Source organism: Apium graveolens, chromosome 8 (assembly GCF_009905375.1).
Source record: "Apium graveolens cultivar Ventura chromosome 8, ASM990537v1, whole genome shotgun sequence".
Classification (NCBI taxonomy): Eukaryota; Viridiplantae; Streptophyta; class Magnoliopsida; order Apiales; family Apiaceae; genus Apium; species Apium graveolens.
In genome coordinates this window covers 89,363,419-89,383,076 of record NC_133654.1, presented here as the reverse complement: position 1 = coordinate 89,383,076, position 19,658 = coordinate 89,363,419, and the positions used below count along the sequence as shown (strand labels likewise).

General features: G+C 30.5%; 2 protein-coding genes across 6 annotated transcripts in view; both read left to right on the top strand.

Moving 5' to 3' along the window:
- LOC141678667 (uncharacterized) overlaps positions 1-19,658 on the top strand; it is a 47,325-nt gene that overhangs the window by 25,468 nt on the left and 2,199 nt on the right. Inside the window, exon 2 of one of the 5 annotated variants that reach the window (XM_074485020.1) lies at positions 14,552-14,742. The exons of 1 other annotated variant lie outside the window; for it this stretch is intronic. The gene's annotated coding sequence lies outside the window, so the exon portion shown is untranslated. Of the gene's footprint in view, positions 1-12,659; positions 12,972-13,904; positions 14,328-14,551; positions 14,743-19,658 lie in introns of those variants that run through there. 3 more of the 5 variants (XM_074485022.1, XM_074485023.1, XM_074485019.1) reach the window with 3 other exon arrangements.
- LOC141679751 (uncharacterized) lies at positions 14,079-19,564 on the top strand. Its single transcript, XM_074486165.1, has 4 exons — positions 14,079-14,135; positions 14,552-14,653; positions 17,955-18,837; positions 18,939-19,564. The coding sequence occupies exons 1-4, from the start codon at positions 14,079-14,081 to the stop codon at positions 19,562-19,564; spliced, it is 1,668 nt and encodes a 555-aa protein (XP_074342266.1).

Here is a 19,658-nt window from a genome sequence, read left to right as displayed (position 1 = left end):
GACGAATCAGAATTTGACGAGCCAGATGTATGTTCTGATGCTTCTTGAGATGTGATAAAATCTTGAGTATGCTCCCCCTGCAATGGTGCATCTTCCTTTGACGTAGTCACCACAGTTTCAATAACATCAGAGTTTAATCCATCAGAATTTACAGTATCAGGACTTAGACTGTCAGGACTTGAGGTATCAGAATATGAATCTTCATTTTCAAATCTCAGCTTATTATGATCAATGCAATCTTCAAGTCCAGTGATCTTCTTGTCATCAAAAGAGACATTGATAGATTCCATGACCACTTTTGTTCTCAAATTATAGACTCTGAAGGCTTTTGTAGAAAGTGGATATCCTACAAAGATTCCCTCATCAGCTTTTAGATCAAACTTGGATAGCTGTTCAGGATGAGTCTTGAGAACAAAACACTTACATCCAAATACATGAAAGTATTTGAGATTTGGCTTCTTGTTCTTCACCATCTCATATGGTGTTTTTCCATGCTTGTTAATGAGTGTTGCATTTTGAGTAAAACAAGCAGTCTGCACAGCTTCAGCCCAGAAATAGGTTGGAAGCTTTGCTTCTTCAAGCATTGTTCGTGCAGCTTCAATTAGAGTTCTATTCTTCCTTTCAACAACTCCATTTTGCTGTGGAGTTCCAGGAGCAGAAAATTCCTGCTTTATTCCATGATTTTTGCAGAACTCTTCCATTTTCAAATTCTTGAATTCAGTGCCATTATCACTCCTCAAAATTTTCACAGAATCTTTGATCAATTTATCCAGATGTTTGACATGATCAATCAGGATAGATGCAGTTTCACTTTTTGTGTGCAAGAAATACACCCATGTGTATCTGGTGAACTCATCTACTATGACCAACGCATATTTCTTCTTTGCAATAGACATGACATTCACTGGACCAAATAGATCAACATGAAGTAGATAGTAAGGCTCAAGAATTGATGATTCAGTCTTGCTCTTGAACGAAGATTTTCTTTGTTTAGCCTTCTGACATGAGTCACAAAGACCATCAGGAACAAACACTGATTTTGGCAGTCCTCTCACAAGATCTTTCTTGATCAGTTCATTTATCTTGTTGAAGTTTAAATGAGAGAGTTTCTTGTGCCAATTCCAGCTTTCTTCAGTTGAGGCTCTACTCACTAAACAGATTGCAGAACCATCAGAACTTGTTGAAAGCTTAGCTTCATAAATGTTACCACGCCTGAATCCCTTCAGAACAATTTTTCCTTTAGATTTACTAACTATTTCACAATGTTCTGCAAAGAAATCAACATGATAACCTCTGTCACAGATTTGACTTATACTCAGTAAGTTGTGTTTAAGTCCTGAGACCAGAGCTACATCTTTAATAATGACATTCCCAAGATTGATATTGCCATATCCCAAAGTTTTTCCAATGTTGCCATCTCCATAAGAAACACTTGGGCCAGCTTTCTCCACAAAGTCTGATAGCAGGGCCTTATTTCCAGTCATATGTCCTGAACATCCACTGTCCAGAACTAGAATATTTTTCCTGTTGCCCTGCAATCAAAAAGACCACTAATTATTAGTTTTAAGGACCCAGACTTGCTTGGATCCTTTGGCCTTTTTAGGTTTGTTAACATTTGCAGCGGATTTAACATCAGATTTTATGTTAACAGTTTTCTTATCAGACCTTATACTAGAAGGAACAACAGAAACTTTCTTTAAAGAAGGTTTTATTTGATAATAATCATAGTACAAACTATGATATTCCTTACAAGTATAAATGGAATGCCATAAACTACCACAATGAAAACAAGGATTTTGTGGTTTGTATCTAACAGACTGACTCTTAACTCCTGACTTTGTATATAAGGAGTTAATATTCTTATTCTTCCTGCAGAAAGAAGCCAGATGGTTAGAACTTCCACAGTTATGACATGCTTTCCACTGCTTAGCAAATTTTGAGTTGTTTTGCCAGAGTTAGTCCAAGTTCTGATAATCTCTCTCTCCTTTTCTAACTCAGTTTTTAGAGATTCATTCATTTTTAGCACTTCATCCCTAATATAAAAAGCATTATCTCTATCCTGCTGAGTTTGATGAAACATGACTAACTCTTTTTCTAAGAAATCATTTCTTTTCTTAAAAGCAAGATTTTCAGAAGTTAATCTTTCACATGTTAAAGTTTGATCTCTATAACTAACAAACATGGTTTTAAGATATCTTCTCAACTCATCAATATCATCAGTATGAAAAGCATAAGTAGTCTGAGGTACCTTTGTTTCAGCAGCTTCAGAACTGCTCTCAGAACTTGATTTATCAGCATTTGCCATCAATGCATAGTTCTCCTCACTTTCAGAGTCTGAGGTGTCTGTCCAGCTTTTCTGCTTTGTGACAAGAGCTTTGCCTTTGTCATTCTTGGTCTTCTTGCAATCAGGAGATATGTGGCCTTTCTCACCACAATTATAACATTTAACATTAGCGTAATCTCCTCTGTCAGACTTTCCTCCTTTTCCTTCAGATCTTCTGAAATTCTTCTTATCAGAACTTATGCCTTTCCTGGAAAACATCTTTCCCTTCCTGAACTTCCTGTATGCAATCTTTGTGATTCCTTTCACCATAAGAGCACACAGCTTCATCATCTCCTCATCAGCATCAGTTTCAGGCAAGCTTTCAGAATCTGAGTCATCATCACTCTCAGAACTTGATGACTCAGTATCAGATTTTATGATAAGAGCTTTACCCTTATCTTTCTTTGAGGAAGGTGGTTTGGGGGATTCCTCTTCAACCTTGAGAGCAACTGTCCTTGACTTTCCTCCTTTTCTCTTGCTTCTTTGTTCCATCTCAAGTTCATGGGTCTTGAGCATTCCATAGATTTCATCAAGAGTTGTTTCATCAAGATTGTAGTTGTCTCTTATTGTTGTTGCCTTCAAATCCCAACATTCAGGAAGAGCTAACAGGAATTTGAGGTTTGTATCTTCAAGATCATACTCCTTATTTACTAATGACAAGTCATTCAAGAGTTTGACAAATCTATCATATACATCAGTCAATGACTCATTAGTCCTAGAGTCAAAGTGTTCATACTCTTGAGTGAGTATTGTCTTCCTGTTCTTCTTAACTGTTTCAGTTCCTTGACACCTTGTCTCCAGTGCATCCCATATCTCCTTAGCAGTCTTGCAGTTGATTACCCTGTTTGACATTACATTATCAATGGCACTATGCAATAAGTGACGTACCTTGGCATCCTTAGCAATAGATGCTATATCTTCAGCAGTGTAATCAGTCTTTTCCTTTGGTACGGTCATTGCTGCTTCACCTGCAACTACAACAGCGAGCTTGGTAGGTTTGTGAGGCCCTTCCCTGATTCTATCAAGGTATTCTGGATCTGTTGCTTCCAGAAACATGGTCATCCTTACCTTCCATATGGGATATTCAGATGGTCTCAATATGGGAACTCTGATAGTCTCATATCGACTCTGAGTTGATATCTTTGATGATTCCTCAGTTTTGGTAGGCTTAGTTGGAGTTTCTGTGTCAGACATGATTGTGTTTGGATCTTTAACTGTATGTGTGTTAACAGATAGCTCTGATACCACTTGTTAGGTCACACTTTCACTGTAGAGGGGGTGAATACAGTGTTTATTACAATCAAATCAAACTTCAAGAACTTATGTAACAGAAAACAAACTTTATTTAAACAATAAACTCTGTTACAATCTGGAACTGTTATCTCTCAGTGATGAACAAAATATCACGAGAGCTTCTAGAGTTATAATAAATAATATTCTCGATAATGATAACACCTCTGGTGTAAACTCTATTTCTGTGTTTATATACTACACAGTTACAAGATATTCGCTAATTGATATGGAATATAATTCTGCTTCCTAAAATATATCAATCAGATATCTTCTATTCCAAGTATTCCATTCTTCACGGAATTCCTTCTTCATGCATATCTCTTCTTATGTTTATCTTGATCTTCTTAACTTTAATCAGCTACTGTCCTTATCTGATCGTCCTTCAGCACTTAAGTTCTGATATCTATCTCCTGATAACATAAGTACTGATATCCCTTAAGTTCTGACTTCCAGTACCTTAAGTTCTGACTTCCAGTATAAGTACTGATCAGTTAAGTACTGATTTGTTCTGTTCAAATAAGATCTGAAATCTAAACATAAAACATATTGGCCATGACATTATCAAATATATCTAACAATTTATTTAAGTATTTATTTATTTTAGGTACTTTTATTTCGTGTTGTATATCCAAGGGTAAACCTAAAATCGACACTAAATTCGCTTGTGTATTTTCGTGTTCTGTATCAAAAAAGTCAATCCAAACTCGTAATTATCCTACCATTTTCGTGTCGTGTACTAAATTGACGACCCTAGCTGCCCTTCTTATTCACAAGCATGAAAAATTATGAGTTCTAAATTACGGTGATTCCTGTAAATACACGAAACAAATATTTTCATTACATATTTGTCAAAAAAACATACAAACAAAGGTTCAGTCAAGATTTTACCCAGGTTTTTTGGATGAAGACATGGGACCTCGGTCATCTTTGTTCCTACCAAAAAAAATTTATGGGACAGTATCATTTGGAAATGTTCGAAAAAATTGAAACCCGATCCGATTCGGGAAAAAACCCAAAAAATCTGGCTCCGTGCGGTCCGGCCCGTGGGCTTTAAATGGTCCTCTTTTTTCTCGAAAATCCGGTCCAGACCAAAACTCGAAAAACCCGGATCTAAAAAAGCCTAGATAAAAGTCCGGATCTAAAAAAGTCCAGATAAAAGTCCGATTCGACCTGGATAAAAACCCGGACTTTTTGAAAAATCCGATTAAAAAATCAAATATTTTATATAAAATTTGAAAATATATAATACTTTTTATAATTTTTTAAATATTATATTATAATATTAGAAACAATTAAGGAATATATGATTATTTATATATTATATTAAAAAATAGTTATTTATTTTGGTGTCTAAACTATTCTATCTCATATATCAAAATATTATTTTCTCCCATATTTAAACTACCCATAATTCTAGTTAAAAGCCCGTCGCTATGAGTTTTTTGTGCATATCTATTATCATCTCCATGATCCACCCAAATTACATATATTTGTTTGTCATGTTATTTATGAAAAATAAATATATATCGCACAAAGAAGTCAATAGTACATATGATTATATGCTTTAATAACAAAATATTAAGTGGGTGTTTGGTTTATGTCGGGAAACGGAATGAAATTGAGAAAGGGAAAGGAGGAGAAAATAAAGCAATGACCCAAAATTGTTTTACTTATTTGGTTCAGATCCGGAAACTAAATAAAATTTTATATAATTATATTTATTTTTGATTTTTTAATATTAAGCAATCTCAATATAGTCAAATATATCTATATTACAACAGTATAATACATTAGCATTATAATAAATAAACATATTTAATTATTTAATAGAACCATTAATTTTTTTATTAAATTAACATATAAATTCATATCAAAATTATTTTAAATTTATAAAAACTAAATTATAAATCATTTTTACTTTAAAATTAATTTTGCATACTGATTTGGGTCCAAGATTTAAATTATAATTGAAAAAAGAAAACAAAAGTGGGAAAGGGAGTTCAAATACCTAGTGAGAAGTAGGGAATGAAATTTGAGGAATTTAGGGTAAATCTACGATTAAAGGCTAAAGAGAATAATTGTTTTTATTAAACAAACATCAACGAAAACAATGACTTTAATTTCTTTTGTTAAATACCTCGTACCAAATGCCCCTAAATTTTTCACTAAAGATATATAATCCAAATGAATGTTTTCGAATTCAAAATATCCCATAACAATATACTAATTCACTTTCTCGTAGCACATCGATCATCAATAGTATATTTTCTATTTTGCGGAATATTACTGATGTTAAGGAATTGAGTTATTAATCTATAACAATTCACAAGATAAGTAGGTAAATAATTCTCAAAAAAAGATAAGTAGGTAAATTAATTTTAAAAGGATGTACATCCTGAATTTATTAATGTACACCCTCATTATCTTTTTTAATCAAAATATATATACCTTATCTAAATTTCATAAAAAAACACAAAAAGGTATTCTAGCCTCCTAGTAATTAATTGTTTCCTGTCCGCTCTATAAACAGCAGACTCCATCTGTTTCTTTTTAATATTCTTTTACTTTTCAGTACTCATTTTTAAGTGTTTTGAGTGGATAGTTAAAATAATTATTTTTAAAAAAAAATTATAAAAATATATAACTTAAATTTTTATTTATAAAAAAAAAAGATAAAATAAAACAGGAGTATCTATAAACCTTAAAATTTGCTAAAAATCAATCTAATGCTTTACATACATCAAAAAAATTAGATATAATCAAATACTATCACGAAGTCTTAAAAGACCTTTAAAATTAATTCAGGAGAACATAGGAACTCAATATACAAGAAAAGCAATACTAAAAGTATATGCAGAGACACGCAAGTATGATTAGTTAAAAATGATAAATTCGGTAAACAAAAGAACAAAGCACACAGGAAAAATTGGGGTAACTTGGTTAAAAATTAATTTGGGTCTGTATAAATGAATCTATAAAATGCATGTATACCCCCATTTTTAAATTATACAAAAAATGGGCCATAGTTTTTTCTTTTTTCTTTATAATCATAAAAAGGTTGGTTGACCGTATATCCTAAGTAATTTAATAGTGGCTCTAACTAATATTATTATTACTAGGGACCTTTGCCCGCGCGCTACGCGTGCTAACTAAATTTTTTTATAAATTTTATATTTTTACAATAAATAGATAAAAAATATTTTTCATTTAATTTGGTGATTTAAATTTTAATTTTACCATAAAAGCCGTAGTGTCGGGTTTATAGAAATATTATAACATAATATAGCCACGAATGTTGCGCTACATTGCCAGCCAAAATTCTTGTTACAAATATATTATAGAAAACAATAATCAAATTAAATAATAGGCAAAAATCATTATTTACAAAAATAATAATAGAAAAACATCAATACATTAAAATTTCTTAAAAATGTGTAAATTCTAAATTACGACCAAAGTGTTTGTGCAAGACAAATTGACACATCTTCTCTAACGTCAAAAACGTTTTGGTTTCACTTCTACTACAACTACTACAGAGTAACCATCACTTCAATCATAAGTGGGAAGCTAGTTATTTACATTGTTTATCCTACTCTATATATATTGATTTATTAATATGTATATTTGAGATAATATGTGTATTTAATAGAAGAAGCATGAAAAAAAATATAATTTTTTGCTTATATTTCTTTGTTAATGATTTTAGAATTGAAACAAAATCAAAACTAAATCTTTATTGACGGTTTCTCGGCATCATCGGGTGTTCTGCAACTCAAAAGTTATAAAAGAGAATATACAATAATTTTGAAAATTGGAATAAAGTCAAAATAAAATATTACTATTTCTCGATATTTAATAAGTAAAAAGTATAATAGAGGATATACAATAATTTCAAAATTAGAATAAAATCAAAATATGATATTTATTGAAAGTTACTACGCCTCGTATTCTGCATCTAAAAAGGTATAAAATATGATATACAACAATTTTATGTAATAAAATTAAAATAAGAAATATGCCGACGACTTATTGCTAGGAATCGTGGGTGTATTAACTGTTTCTGAGTTTCGTTTTCGACGAAGAAACTATATAATAGTTTTCAAATTGGAATAAAATCAAAATAAGATATTTATTAATTATTTCTCGACGTTGTTTTTATAACCAAAAAGTATCGTTGAGGATATGCAATAATTTTAAAATTAGAATAAAGTCAAAATAAGATATATACTGATAATTTTTCAGCGTTGTCGACGACGATTGGTATTCTGCAACTAAAAAGGTATAAAAGAGGAAATACAATTATTTTGAAATTGGAACAAAATCAAAATTGACATTAATTGACTGTTTCTCGGTTTCGTTTTCAATGACGCCTTTTTATTACTAAAAAGTATGATATAGGATATACTATAATTTTAAATTTGGAATAAAATCAAAATAAGATCTTTATAGACGGTTTCTCGGTGTCGTCTCCGACAACGCCTCATATTGTGCAGCTAAAAACGTATAAAAGAGGATATATAATAATTTTGAAATTGGAGTAAAAATAAAATAAGATGTCAATTGACTGTTTCTCGGCTTCGTTTTCGATGACGCCTCGTATTATGCAACTAAAAAAGATATAAAGAGGAATAATTTGTATCCAATATACAAAATATGGGATAAAAGTACGTTTACAACATTGGTGATGCATTACATACCGAAACAGATTGTCGATTTAGGAATGGATGAGATGATTTTATTCTACACAACAATTTGAGACTTCATGATGAGCTGGTTTTTCAATATATGGGAGATGTAACTTTTCAAGTTTGATGGGCAATTTAAATTTATATATTTGGATAATAAGTAATCTGAATGAATTTTAATATTATAACATGTTCAACTTATTATTTGCTTGAATATGCTTGGGACATAAGTTCAGTTGTATCTTACTCTTAATATGGTAAGACTGCGTGGTTTTTTTTATATGTGTTTCATCGCTATTAATTGTTTTCGAGGATAACTGATTAGAAACGTACCTATAGACAATGTAAATTATCTAAGAACTTAAATTAAATATTGTGTTTGCCACAACATAGAGATAATATATATATATATATATATATATATATATATAGAAATTAGAGTAGTAGTAGTCATTGATCATGTGGAACTTAAACTTAATTGTTCTCTGACATTAATTGACTGTTTCTCGGTTTCGTTTTCGATGATGCCCCGTTTCTAAAACTAAAAAGTATGATGGAAGATATACAATAATTTTGAAATTGGAACAAAGTTAAAATAAGATATTTTAAGAATAGTTTCTCGGCGACGACGCCGCCTCGTATTCTGTAGCTAAAAAGGTATAAAAGAGAATATACAATAAATTTGAAATTGGAATGAAATCAAAATAAGATGTTAATTGACTGTTTTTCGGCTTCGTTTTCGATGACGCCCCGTATTATGCAAATAAAAAGGTATAAAAGAGTATATACAATAATTTTGAAACTGGACTAAAATCAAAGTATGATATTAATTGACTGTTTCTCGTTTTCGTTTTCAACAACGCCTCATATTCTATAACTTAAAAATAAAAATTATAATAGAGGATATACAATAATTTTAAAATCGCCATAAATGAAAATAAGATATTTATTGACAGTCTATCGGTGTCTTCTTTGCGACGCCTCGTATTCTACAATTAAAATGTATAAAAGAGGATATACACTAATTTTGAAATTGGAATTAAGTCAAAATAGGATATTAATTGTATATATCTTGGTTTCATTTTCGATGACTCTCCGTATTATATAAATAAAAAGTATAATGGAGATATACAATAATCTGGAAATTGGAATGAAATCAAAATAAGATATTTATTAACAGTTTCTCGGCGTCGTATTCGGTGACGTTTCGTATTCAACAACTAATAAAGTAGAAAATAGGATATGCAATAATTTTGAAATTGGAATAAAATCAAAATAAGATATTAATTTATTATTTCTCGGCTTTGTTTTCGACAATACCCCGTATAATGCAACTAAAAAGGTTAAAAGATAATAGATAATAATTTTGAAATTGGACTAAAATTAAAATAATATATTAATTGACTCTTTTTTGGCTTCGTTTTCGACGACGCCTCATATTTTCTAACTAAAAAGTATAATATAAGATATAATAAAATACAATATTAATAAAAGTTACAACAATCTTTTATTATCTTTATTAATTTAAAATAGTTATGATACTTATGAAATTACTTTATTTTATCATATAATGATCTCACGTCATAGGTTTTTTTAGCGAAAACTGCAATGTACGAAGACATTTAATTAAGTTTAATGATTATTACTATAATACTTGATTTTAGTATAAGGTATTTTGGAAAGAAAATATTAACCAATTTTTATTCAAAATAAGAAAATTAGGCTATTATATATGTTCTTTTAAAAATAAAACTTAAAGTTTCAAAAATTAATAATTAAATTAATTACATTTTCAAAAAATAAATACTTTGTTCTGAAATATGATATTTTTTTAAAAATAAAATACTGAAATAAAAATGTGATAGTTTTTTGTTAAATTATTTTGTGGTAATTATTTATTTGAAATATGATCATTTTTTATAACATGGTGTTTTTAAATAAAATTATTAAGATTCAAAAAGTACTGATAAAATATTTTAAAAAAATATAATATTAGACTCAATATGACACACATTAAGATTCTATATAATAAGTAATAAGTTTAAGAGAGTTCTTACCTAAAATTTTGGTCATCGACACACCAAATGGATTTATTTGATATGTCAATTCTAATTCTAATTTATTTCGGCTAAGGTTAACTTTGTTTTCTGATTTAATATCTAATTCATATCAAAGTCGAAATATTCCAATTGATATCAATTTAAATTTCAATTTATTCAAAACTATATTATTCAAATTGATTAGGGTTGATGATGGCATGGATAAAGTTTGCATCTTTATTGGACTAAAATTTAACTTATAAGTAAATATTTATTATTTTTTCTAAATATAGATGGAAATATCAATAACTATATTTTTTAATTAATAATATTGATCTTTTTATATAGCTCTTTTAACCTAGTAATAGTTATATAAATTATGTAGTTTAGTAGTACTGATGTCAGTACACAATATTTTTTTGTGTTATATGATAATTAATAGGGAAAATTTAAATGTATTTTTTGTTTAGAAAGAAAATAAGATGGTCATATTTTCGTTAAACGTTTAAATAATATATATTTTATTAAAATATTTAATAAAATCCATTAAACTACAAAATATTTGTACATTTAATTTTTTATTCTTATAATTTGAAAATATATCGAATAAAATGGGATGTTAAAATTTATTTATTCTTATAATTTCACGTAAATAATACTCTATGTGATTAGTAGGTAATAAGTAAGTGGATAGCAATTTCACACTGAAAATTATTTATATTCAAACCGTATATATTAATTTGTCATTATATGGTTAATGCTAATTATCATAACTCCAAAAATATACGTGTATATCTAAAGTTATCCAATTTTAATGTGTTTTAATGTTATATTTTTACTTTTATTGAATAAATATATTTGCTTTCATATTTTAATATCAAAATTACTTTAAAATTTCATGAATATATTTGTGTCAATCTTTTAATAAAAATAAAAGTTAATAAACAATGATATAATAAGTTATAGGAAAAATCATAATTAGAAGTTTTTATATGTAAATTGAGAAATTATAAACTTTGTAAATTTTCAAATTTACATCGGAGTTCAAATTTTAAATCACCCAAACTACTAACTAATTTCAAAATACTTATGGAAAACAGTATCATGAAAAAAAAGAACAGTTTGCATCAATAAATTTGTTAACATTTCTATAAAAAATCAGACGTGTTCTCCTCTGCACTGCGCTGCACAGTGGTTGGAACTTGGAATTCTATTATGAAAGAATATTTTTCTGGAATCCTTAACATATGGTTAAGTTCTTCCTAAAGCACCGCTTCCATAAGTAATTTAACCTCACCTAGTCTGACGTGCAAGGCAAGAACAACAACACGGGGAGGTTATGGGGGTAAATATTACCTATGAAAGATGAGAACCGAGTCAGCTTTTCAATATTGGCTTATGTCTTATAATTTGGGGCTATTAACTCAAGCATGACAAAACTTCTGAAACAGCAAAAATCACAAATTAAATGTACAACCTTGTTTACTTATTAGGATCAAGCATACCAGTATGAACATCTTCTTATAAAAATGGCCAAACATGAAGTACTTGCAGCAAAAATAACATTGTGGTTAATTGGCTGGAAAGGGGGTAGAAGGAAAGAAAGTACCTCGAAAGTTAGATGCATAAAAAAAATATCCAGGGACATAAATACAGGAGATAAGAATGAAGAGGAGATAAGGTGCAAACAAAAACTTATGAACTTTCAATATATATCATCAATGTGAGAAACAATGAGAATTAATATGAGAATTAATAGGTAACCTTGAAATGTAATCAGTATGAAATTGAAAAGTTTACATAATTGTATACCATATTATCTGATTATTCTCAATCCACTACATTATATTCAGACCAACAAAATGCAAAGAAGAGTATATACTTGTATATACTTCAAAATAATTATCAAGTATGCATGATAAGTATGATAAGTATGATAATTCAGAACTTTACCGACTACAATTACTAAATACTAAATGATTATATCACACACTAGGGCTTCCATTATATTAACTAACCATCTATTAATAAATACACCACGCCTTCTACTATATTAGAATTCAGCAGAATACTTTGACAAAATTTTTAATGATTATGTCTCAACTATTTGGGAGATAAAGGTCACCCAACAGTCTATGGACATAATATGATATTGTAGTACCTTTGACACCAGATTTCAGAGAGTATAGTTAGTTACTACTAATATTGCTAAATAAAAAAAATTTGCATTAGATGGTGGAAAGATGTGATTAGAGGAATAATGTTGCATAATTAGAGGAATAAAGTTGAATAATAGCAGTATGACTTTGTAATATGCAGATTCAAGCATTTGGAGATTGTAAAATTGATCATGCATTCCTACAGAATTCACAGATTGTAAACCAAGATTAGCACATATGGCACCAGATTAGAAACACTTGTGCGCTAAATAACACCAAGGCTGCCACGTGACTGATTGGTTTATCAATTTTTCAAGTAGTCCAACTCTGTCATATACTGCCCATCATTTTCTTTATATTCTGTATCACCAATATATTTAAGAAAAATCGTAAATTTCTTCAAGAAAACTTTGATTTGTATGTATGTATAGGACATGACACCTGATGTTCTAAAAATATGTTTTGTTCGCAATTTTTTTTTGTCAAACACTCGACTGGGTACACTGACACAAACAAAAAATGGAAAATAATGTAGTACCTTCATCAACTACTTCTATCGCCTTTCATTTATCCTCCTCCTGAGAAACATCAAAATTCTCCTCGGTGACTTAAAAGAATAGTCTCACATAACCATGTAAATCTTAATTCAAGATCCAAACACAAATTTATACGCACATACAAATATATATATATATACACACATACAAACTTGTATTCATATAGGATGAAAAAAATATCAGTTAAAAATCAAACTTATATTCACATAACAACATCATTTAAAAATCAAAATACTATAGTAAATCAAAAAAAAGAAGGTAGAGAAAATATCATATCACAAACCTGAACTATAAATTTTGAAATAATGGGTGTACGATCGATTATCCATTCATCATGCACAAACTTTTAAAATTAAACAAATTAAACAAATCACATATACATATATAAATATATATATTAAAGTAAACGACAAAAATTAAGATAGAATAAAGATGAAAGGGGAAGGAGAAAAAAGAAGAGGAAGAAGAAGAAATTAACTGATAGTGTTTATCGCTATTCTTGAGAGATATGTGAGAATTAGTTACAATTTTGAATTTTAAAAATTAATTGATAGTGTGTATCGTCATTGCCTAGTGATCAATTTTTTTTAGAAACACATTCCAAACTTATATTAAATTATAATAATGTTTAGAAAAAGAAATAAATCACTCTGTGGTTACACTAACCACACCTCACCATTGAAAGGAAAGGAAAATATTACAGTTTGTATCAACGTCAATTTTTAGCTACTAACATTTAAGATCTTGACAATGTGCATCTACAATTTCTTATTTAGTACAATTTACAACATTTAAAGATTTTTCTATCGAAGATATAAGTGACTTCTCTAAATTTTGTTCACACGAAGGGATTATCCGCTGAAACTCTTAGATATGAGGCTGCTAAATGAGTAGCTGAATGGTTGGCTGGTGAACTCAAACTGCCATACTTGTACAATGGCCTTGTGACCTGTTGCAGGATACTACATATAAGAAGAAAACATCACCAATGTAAGCACTGCACGGAAAGATCATACCATCACATGTATGCACTTGTCAAACGACGTGCCTTGGATGAAGGCACGGAACCTACATTGTTGGTATTTGTTAGTAGGTTGTGCTGCTACACTTTTCTTCCATGTCTTCACTTTTCCAAACTGCCGAGGGTGTTTCTTCTATATTTCAGAATAAATTCAGCCTCTAGTCTATACACTTCAATGCAATCGACAACAATTCATATTTCTCTGTACTAACATAGAAAAGAAAAATTAAATACCTCTAGCAGAAAATATCGCCTTCAAAACATTGAGATTATTATTCCCTTTAGAAAATGCTGAGCAATTCTTGGTTAGTCAACTGTCAGGATCATAAATTCCTATCTATTCAGAGGCCTGTCCGACATTTTTTGAAGTCATGATTGTGACTAAGCTTGTCACTTTAAATCTGCAATAAGATAATAAAATCAATATGAAGATACAAATATTTAACAATATAATCTTTATATGTAATCATGTAGGCTGACCATTCTTGGGAAGAAGGAGACAATGGACCTGGCGATATTCGTCTCAGATTTTACAACAAAGGAGAGACAAAGGTTGAGCCAGGATTTGGAGACACGGTAAATACAATGTGTATCGTACATGAGATGAAGCCATCCATGATTTGTCCATTGAGTATCACTTTATCAAATCAATACAAATAAAAAATTACAATGTTTTTGCTTTTTCGCTAAGTGGAAAATTGCATAATATAAGAGTCAATGAAAAAATGGACAATAATCTTAAGATAAGGCAAGGATGTAGTAGTTTCCATGTTTATGGGAGATAAAAGAGTTATTTTAGGAAGTTAACGAATTCCAGTTCGGAAACTTGAGAAAAACATATTGCTACTTACACATATGGGTCAGACTCGGTTGAATTGGATAATCATGGCATGGGTAAAAACTCTAAAAATGCCAAATAGTTTACATGAGGTGAGGAAATCTATTGCCTCTGAAATCCTCACCGGTCTCTAGACATTTTTCCTGCATAAACTAAATTTAGTTTATAGTAATATTAACTAAATAAAATAAATAATCAAGAAGCATCTCTCATTAAAAGGAAAACACAATAATACTTAGTGCAACATTGAAAAGAAGAAACAAACCTGAAATACTACTACAAATGTTCCCTACCCAAAAACTTGTTCAACCATATAGCTCATTATTTGGATTACCGCATTAAATAAATTTACATCATAACCCAATAAATATAAGTTGGCTTGTTACCCAATAACTCATTATTTTTTCAGAAGATCCAAAGCGTGATATTGAAAGATCAGATAATCTTAGACAAATTCTATCACCGATTTCTAAAGAAGTCGATTTTCTGTATTGATGACAGTAACATAGTAAATACTACATGCTTGAAGTCACCTGTGGAACCATGTTTCTAGATCTTTAGGCAAACAGAACACTATATCAAAAGTCTCATATTGTAATATGACAAATTATTTTATGATGGCCTGAAGATACCCAGAAAAAGGCTGCTTGACAATGTAGTTTAACACAAAATATAAAACACGCTCTAAAATATTACAAGAAAGAAAAACAGTGCTCAAGTGTAATGAAACAACTATTCAGAAATTTTAGCAAATTTACCATTGCCAAATACAATAAATAGCAACATGTCTTAATACCTTCCTTTGAGATCATTAACCACATCATAGAGCATAACTACATTATCTCAAAAGTCAAAAGTAGATAGATATAATCCTTATAATAAATTCATGTATTAAATAATTGGGCCAAGTTAACAAAGTTTGTAATTGAAAATATTAAATGAAAGATGTGATTGCAGAAGTAGCTTGAATCTTTATATTGCCAAGTTGTGAAGAACCTTGAAGTATACCTGGATCTCTAGAGTATGGCATTCTTAGAGGAAGAGTCACAGGGTAATTGGTATAGTAATCCTATACAGGTATAGAGAGAAATCCAATGAGTAAGGAACATTATTAACTCCAAAAGAAATTATATATCTAGCACACTGCTATTGCTATACCTACACATGGTTCCTTGTATTCTTTCATTTATCTCCCACCTGAAGCGGCACCTTCACGTGAGGAAACACATTCTTATTTAAATGCACCAAGCATTTTAACGCGGCTGAATGAGAGCCAATAAAAAGGTTGAATTACCTCCAGTAGCTCGAGTCGCTTGACCATTTTCTAAAGCACCATATGATCTCATAGAAGATTCACCGTCTCTTCTAAAGGAAACCTCAGCTAGTTTGGCATGCCTGAATGAAACAAATGAGTTTTAATACATCAATTTGTGGTATAAAAAAATCCTTGGATCATACTAAAAGGACGAAATCTTTAAGAAAAATTACGGGTGTGAATTATTAATGCAATTTAAATGCCTGCCCCAAAAGGAATTTTTCTTTTTCTCATACTTAATATACTCAATAAAAAACCATTCACCGAACATGTATGAGATTCTCGACATTATATCAAATTAAAAGTAAATATTACATGCAGATAAGTCATCTCAAAATAAACTATTTAAAAAAGGCACTTACGTTTTTATTCAGCCTTAGGTCTTACCCTCATGGACGCTTCCTAAAATTAAGATATAATTACATAGGTTCTGCTATCAAAATATTGAAGTATAAATAAAAATAGGAGTAAAACAATCAACACAATCAGAATTACATTGAATCGTTGCATCAGTTCCTCTGCATCACTACATTATCTCAAAAGTCAAAAGTAGATAGATTCACATAAAAATATCATCTACGGTCATCTATTTTCTCAATCCTTAATCTAATACTCAGCTATACAAATCCAGCCTTTCATCGAAAAAACTCAAAAACTATTCAACACTACACATTTCACAATCACAAACAAAGACCCACATCAAAAAGCATGAAACCAACATCCACAATCACAAATTGCAGTACCACAACAATCCATTTACAAATTCATTAATCAAACAAAATCAGCAAACATCAAGAACTCAATTACAAAAACTAAAAAATAAAAAATAACATCATCCTTTGATCGTTTATAATCTTTTAGTTGCTGGGGAGAATTGTTTTCACTTCTGTTTGAACTCTTATTTTGGTGAGAATTGTTGATTTCAGGAACTGTGTCATTAACATCATCCTTTGATCATTTAGAATATTTTGGACTGTAAATATACAATGACTTTTTATGCAAGTAGAATTTTAATAATCCTTGAACTTCTAAAGAAAACAATAACTTCAATTTTATTAATTATAAATAACATAATGGAGGTGTAGTAAAGCAGGGTAAAAAGATTGACTACCGATGATTGGAGAAACATTTTCTTTATTTCTCTGCAGAATTATGTTAATACTTGATCCACAGCCTCGACGCCTAACACTTTTTTTCTCAGAATTGGATTGCTGGTAGTTAAATTTACATTGAGAGTATATAACTAATGCACTTCTTATATGCCAAAATACTATAATGATTATTGAGTACAAAGTCATTAGTATGAGATGTTTGTGATGCTACTAATATATACAATTATATAATCGAATTCTAAATTTATATTTACTATTAGTAAACCTTCGTATAAAAGAGAATTAGTCATGTGTCATGGAAGGCCTAAAATAAGTTTCGGATAAATTTGTTATGGTAAAAAAACTAACCTGAATCAACCACATTTGTGTTGGGTGATCAAGAGGATCAATAAAGTCAGATTTGGATAATAACCTAGGCATTCAAAAAGAAAAAAACATTATCAGCACTGTACATATATATACAATCTTTGAAATCAGGTCAAATATCATTCGTAAACATCGAAGATTAAAATAAAAAAGTCATAAATTAACATTTGGATCAACAAAAAAGGGATCAACCTTGACAATCAATATGTAGTTCCATACAATCGAGATCTTCTGTTGCGGTTTCAGTGTCATATAAATCTGGAAATTTGCAACAGTTCAAGATCGTTGAAATATCTCTTCAAGTATTGTTTAAAGGGTCATGACACTGCTACAATGTTGTTGAAGAAGAAAAGTAACAAATCAGGTAGTGAACAAACTGCAAGATCCGTGAAGAATTTGGATGAGGTAAAGAATTTTCTTGATCGTAGATATGTTTGTGCATCTGAGGCATCTTGGAGGATTTTTGGGTTTGACATTCACCATCGTTCCCCAAGTGTTGAACGCTTACCAATACATTTGCCCGGTCAGAAGTACTTGAATTTTCAGATTTCTGCAGATTTGGTGAATGTGTGCAATAACGCGACTTCCAAAAAAAGTAAACTAGAGGCTTGGTTTGTAGCTAACAGTGAATTTCCACAAGCTCGAAATTTTACGTATTCTGACTTTCCCACCCAGTTTACATGGATAAAGAAAACTGCTAAATGGAAGCTTAGACAAAGAGGTGATGTGGTTGGGAGGTTAGCAGAGGTTCATGCAACAACGGGTGAATTATTTCACCTTCGAATGATGTTACTTAGATGTAAAGGTGCTTTATCTTTCTCTCAGTTGCGCACTATTGATGGAACTACATATGATACATTTAAGGAAGCATGTGGTGCTCTTGGTCTGTTGAATAATGACAAGCAATGGCATGATGCTTTGGAAGAAAATGCATTGTCAGCTATGCCAATCCAAATTCGGGCTATGTTTGTTAACATACTGGCATATTGTTTGGTGTCTGATCCGCTTGCGCTATGGGAAAAACACTGGCCAGCATTGTCAGACGATGTTCTTTATATCCGGCGTAAGATTTCAGATAACATTCATTTAACACTGTCCGAGTATGAAATCCAGAACTATGCTTTAGCAGGTGTGTGATCAGTATTAAATACATTTTATGTTTGTTACTTTGTAGTATTTTTTTATTATTTTTATTTAGATGTCGGATCATTTACCATTTTTTTTGTGCAGAGATTGAAAAGTTGTTAAATGATGATGGTAAGTCCTTAAGAGATTTTCATATGATGCCATTTCCTGACGAACGATTTTTCCACACTTTTGTCAATCGTCTTATTGCTGAGGAAACTAGCTACAATAAAGAAGAATTGAGACTTAATCATGACAAAACTCATAAAAATCTGAACTCAAGGCAGCTGGATGTATATAATGCAGTTGTTGATAATGTAAACAAAAATAAAGGTGGAATGTTTTTTGTTTACGGGAGCGGTGGATGCGGTAAAACGTTTCTTTGGCAAACTCTTTGTTCACGTTTTCGATCAGAAGGAAAGATTGTTCTTCCTGTTGCAGGCTCAAGAATTGCTGCTACACTTCTTCCTGGTGGCCGAACATCTCATTCTAGGTTTAAGATACCTCTTAAATTAGATCAGAGTTCTATTGCTGGAATAAAACATGGTACAGACATTGCAGAGTTGATGCAGCACACAAGTCTTATAATATGGGATGAAGCTCCAATGCAGCATCGCTATGCAATTGAAGCCGTTGACAGAAGCTTGCGAGACATAATGGCTGCCGTTGATGTAGAACGAGGAAGAAGACCCTTTGGTGGTATTACAGTTGTTTTTGGAGGCGATTTTTGACAGATATTACCTGTTCTGCCTAAAGCTGGAAGGGCTGAAATAGTGAATGCATCATTCAACAAATCCCGGCTTTGGAAATCTTGCAGTGTCTTTC

What these genes read in the sequence shown, in the direction of transcription:
- LOC141679751 (XM_074486165.1), top strand. Translation starts at nt 14,079, where the DNA reads ATGTATGCACTTGTCAAACGACGTGCCTTGGATGAAGGCACGGAACCT. An exon ending in GCACGGAACCTACATTGTTG is followed by an intron (nt 14,136 to 14,551) that starts GTATTTGTTAGT and finishes GTAATCATGTAG; the next exon opens with GCTGACCATTCTTGGGAAGA. An exon ending in AGCCAGGATTTGGAGACACG is followed by an intron (nt 14,654 to 17,954) that starts GTAAATACAATG and finishes TTGCGGTTTCAG; the next exon opens with TGTCATATAAATCTGGAAAT.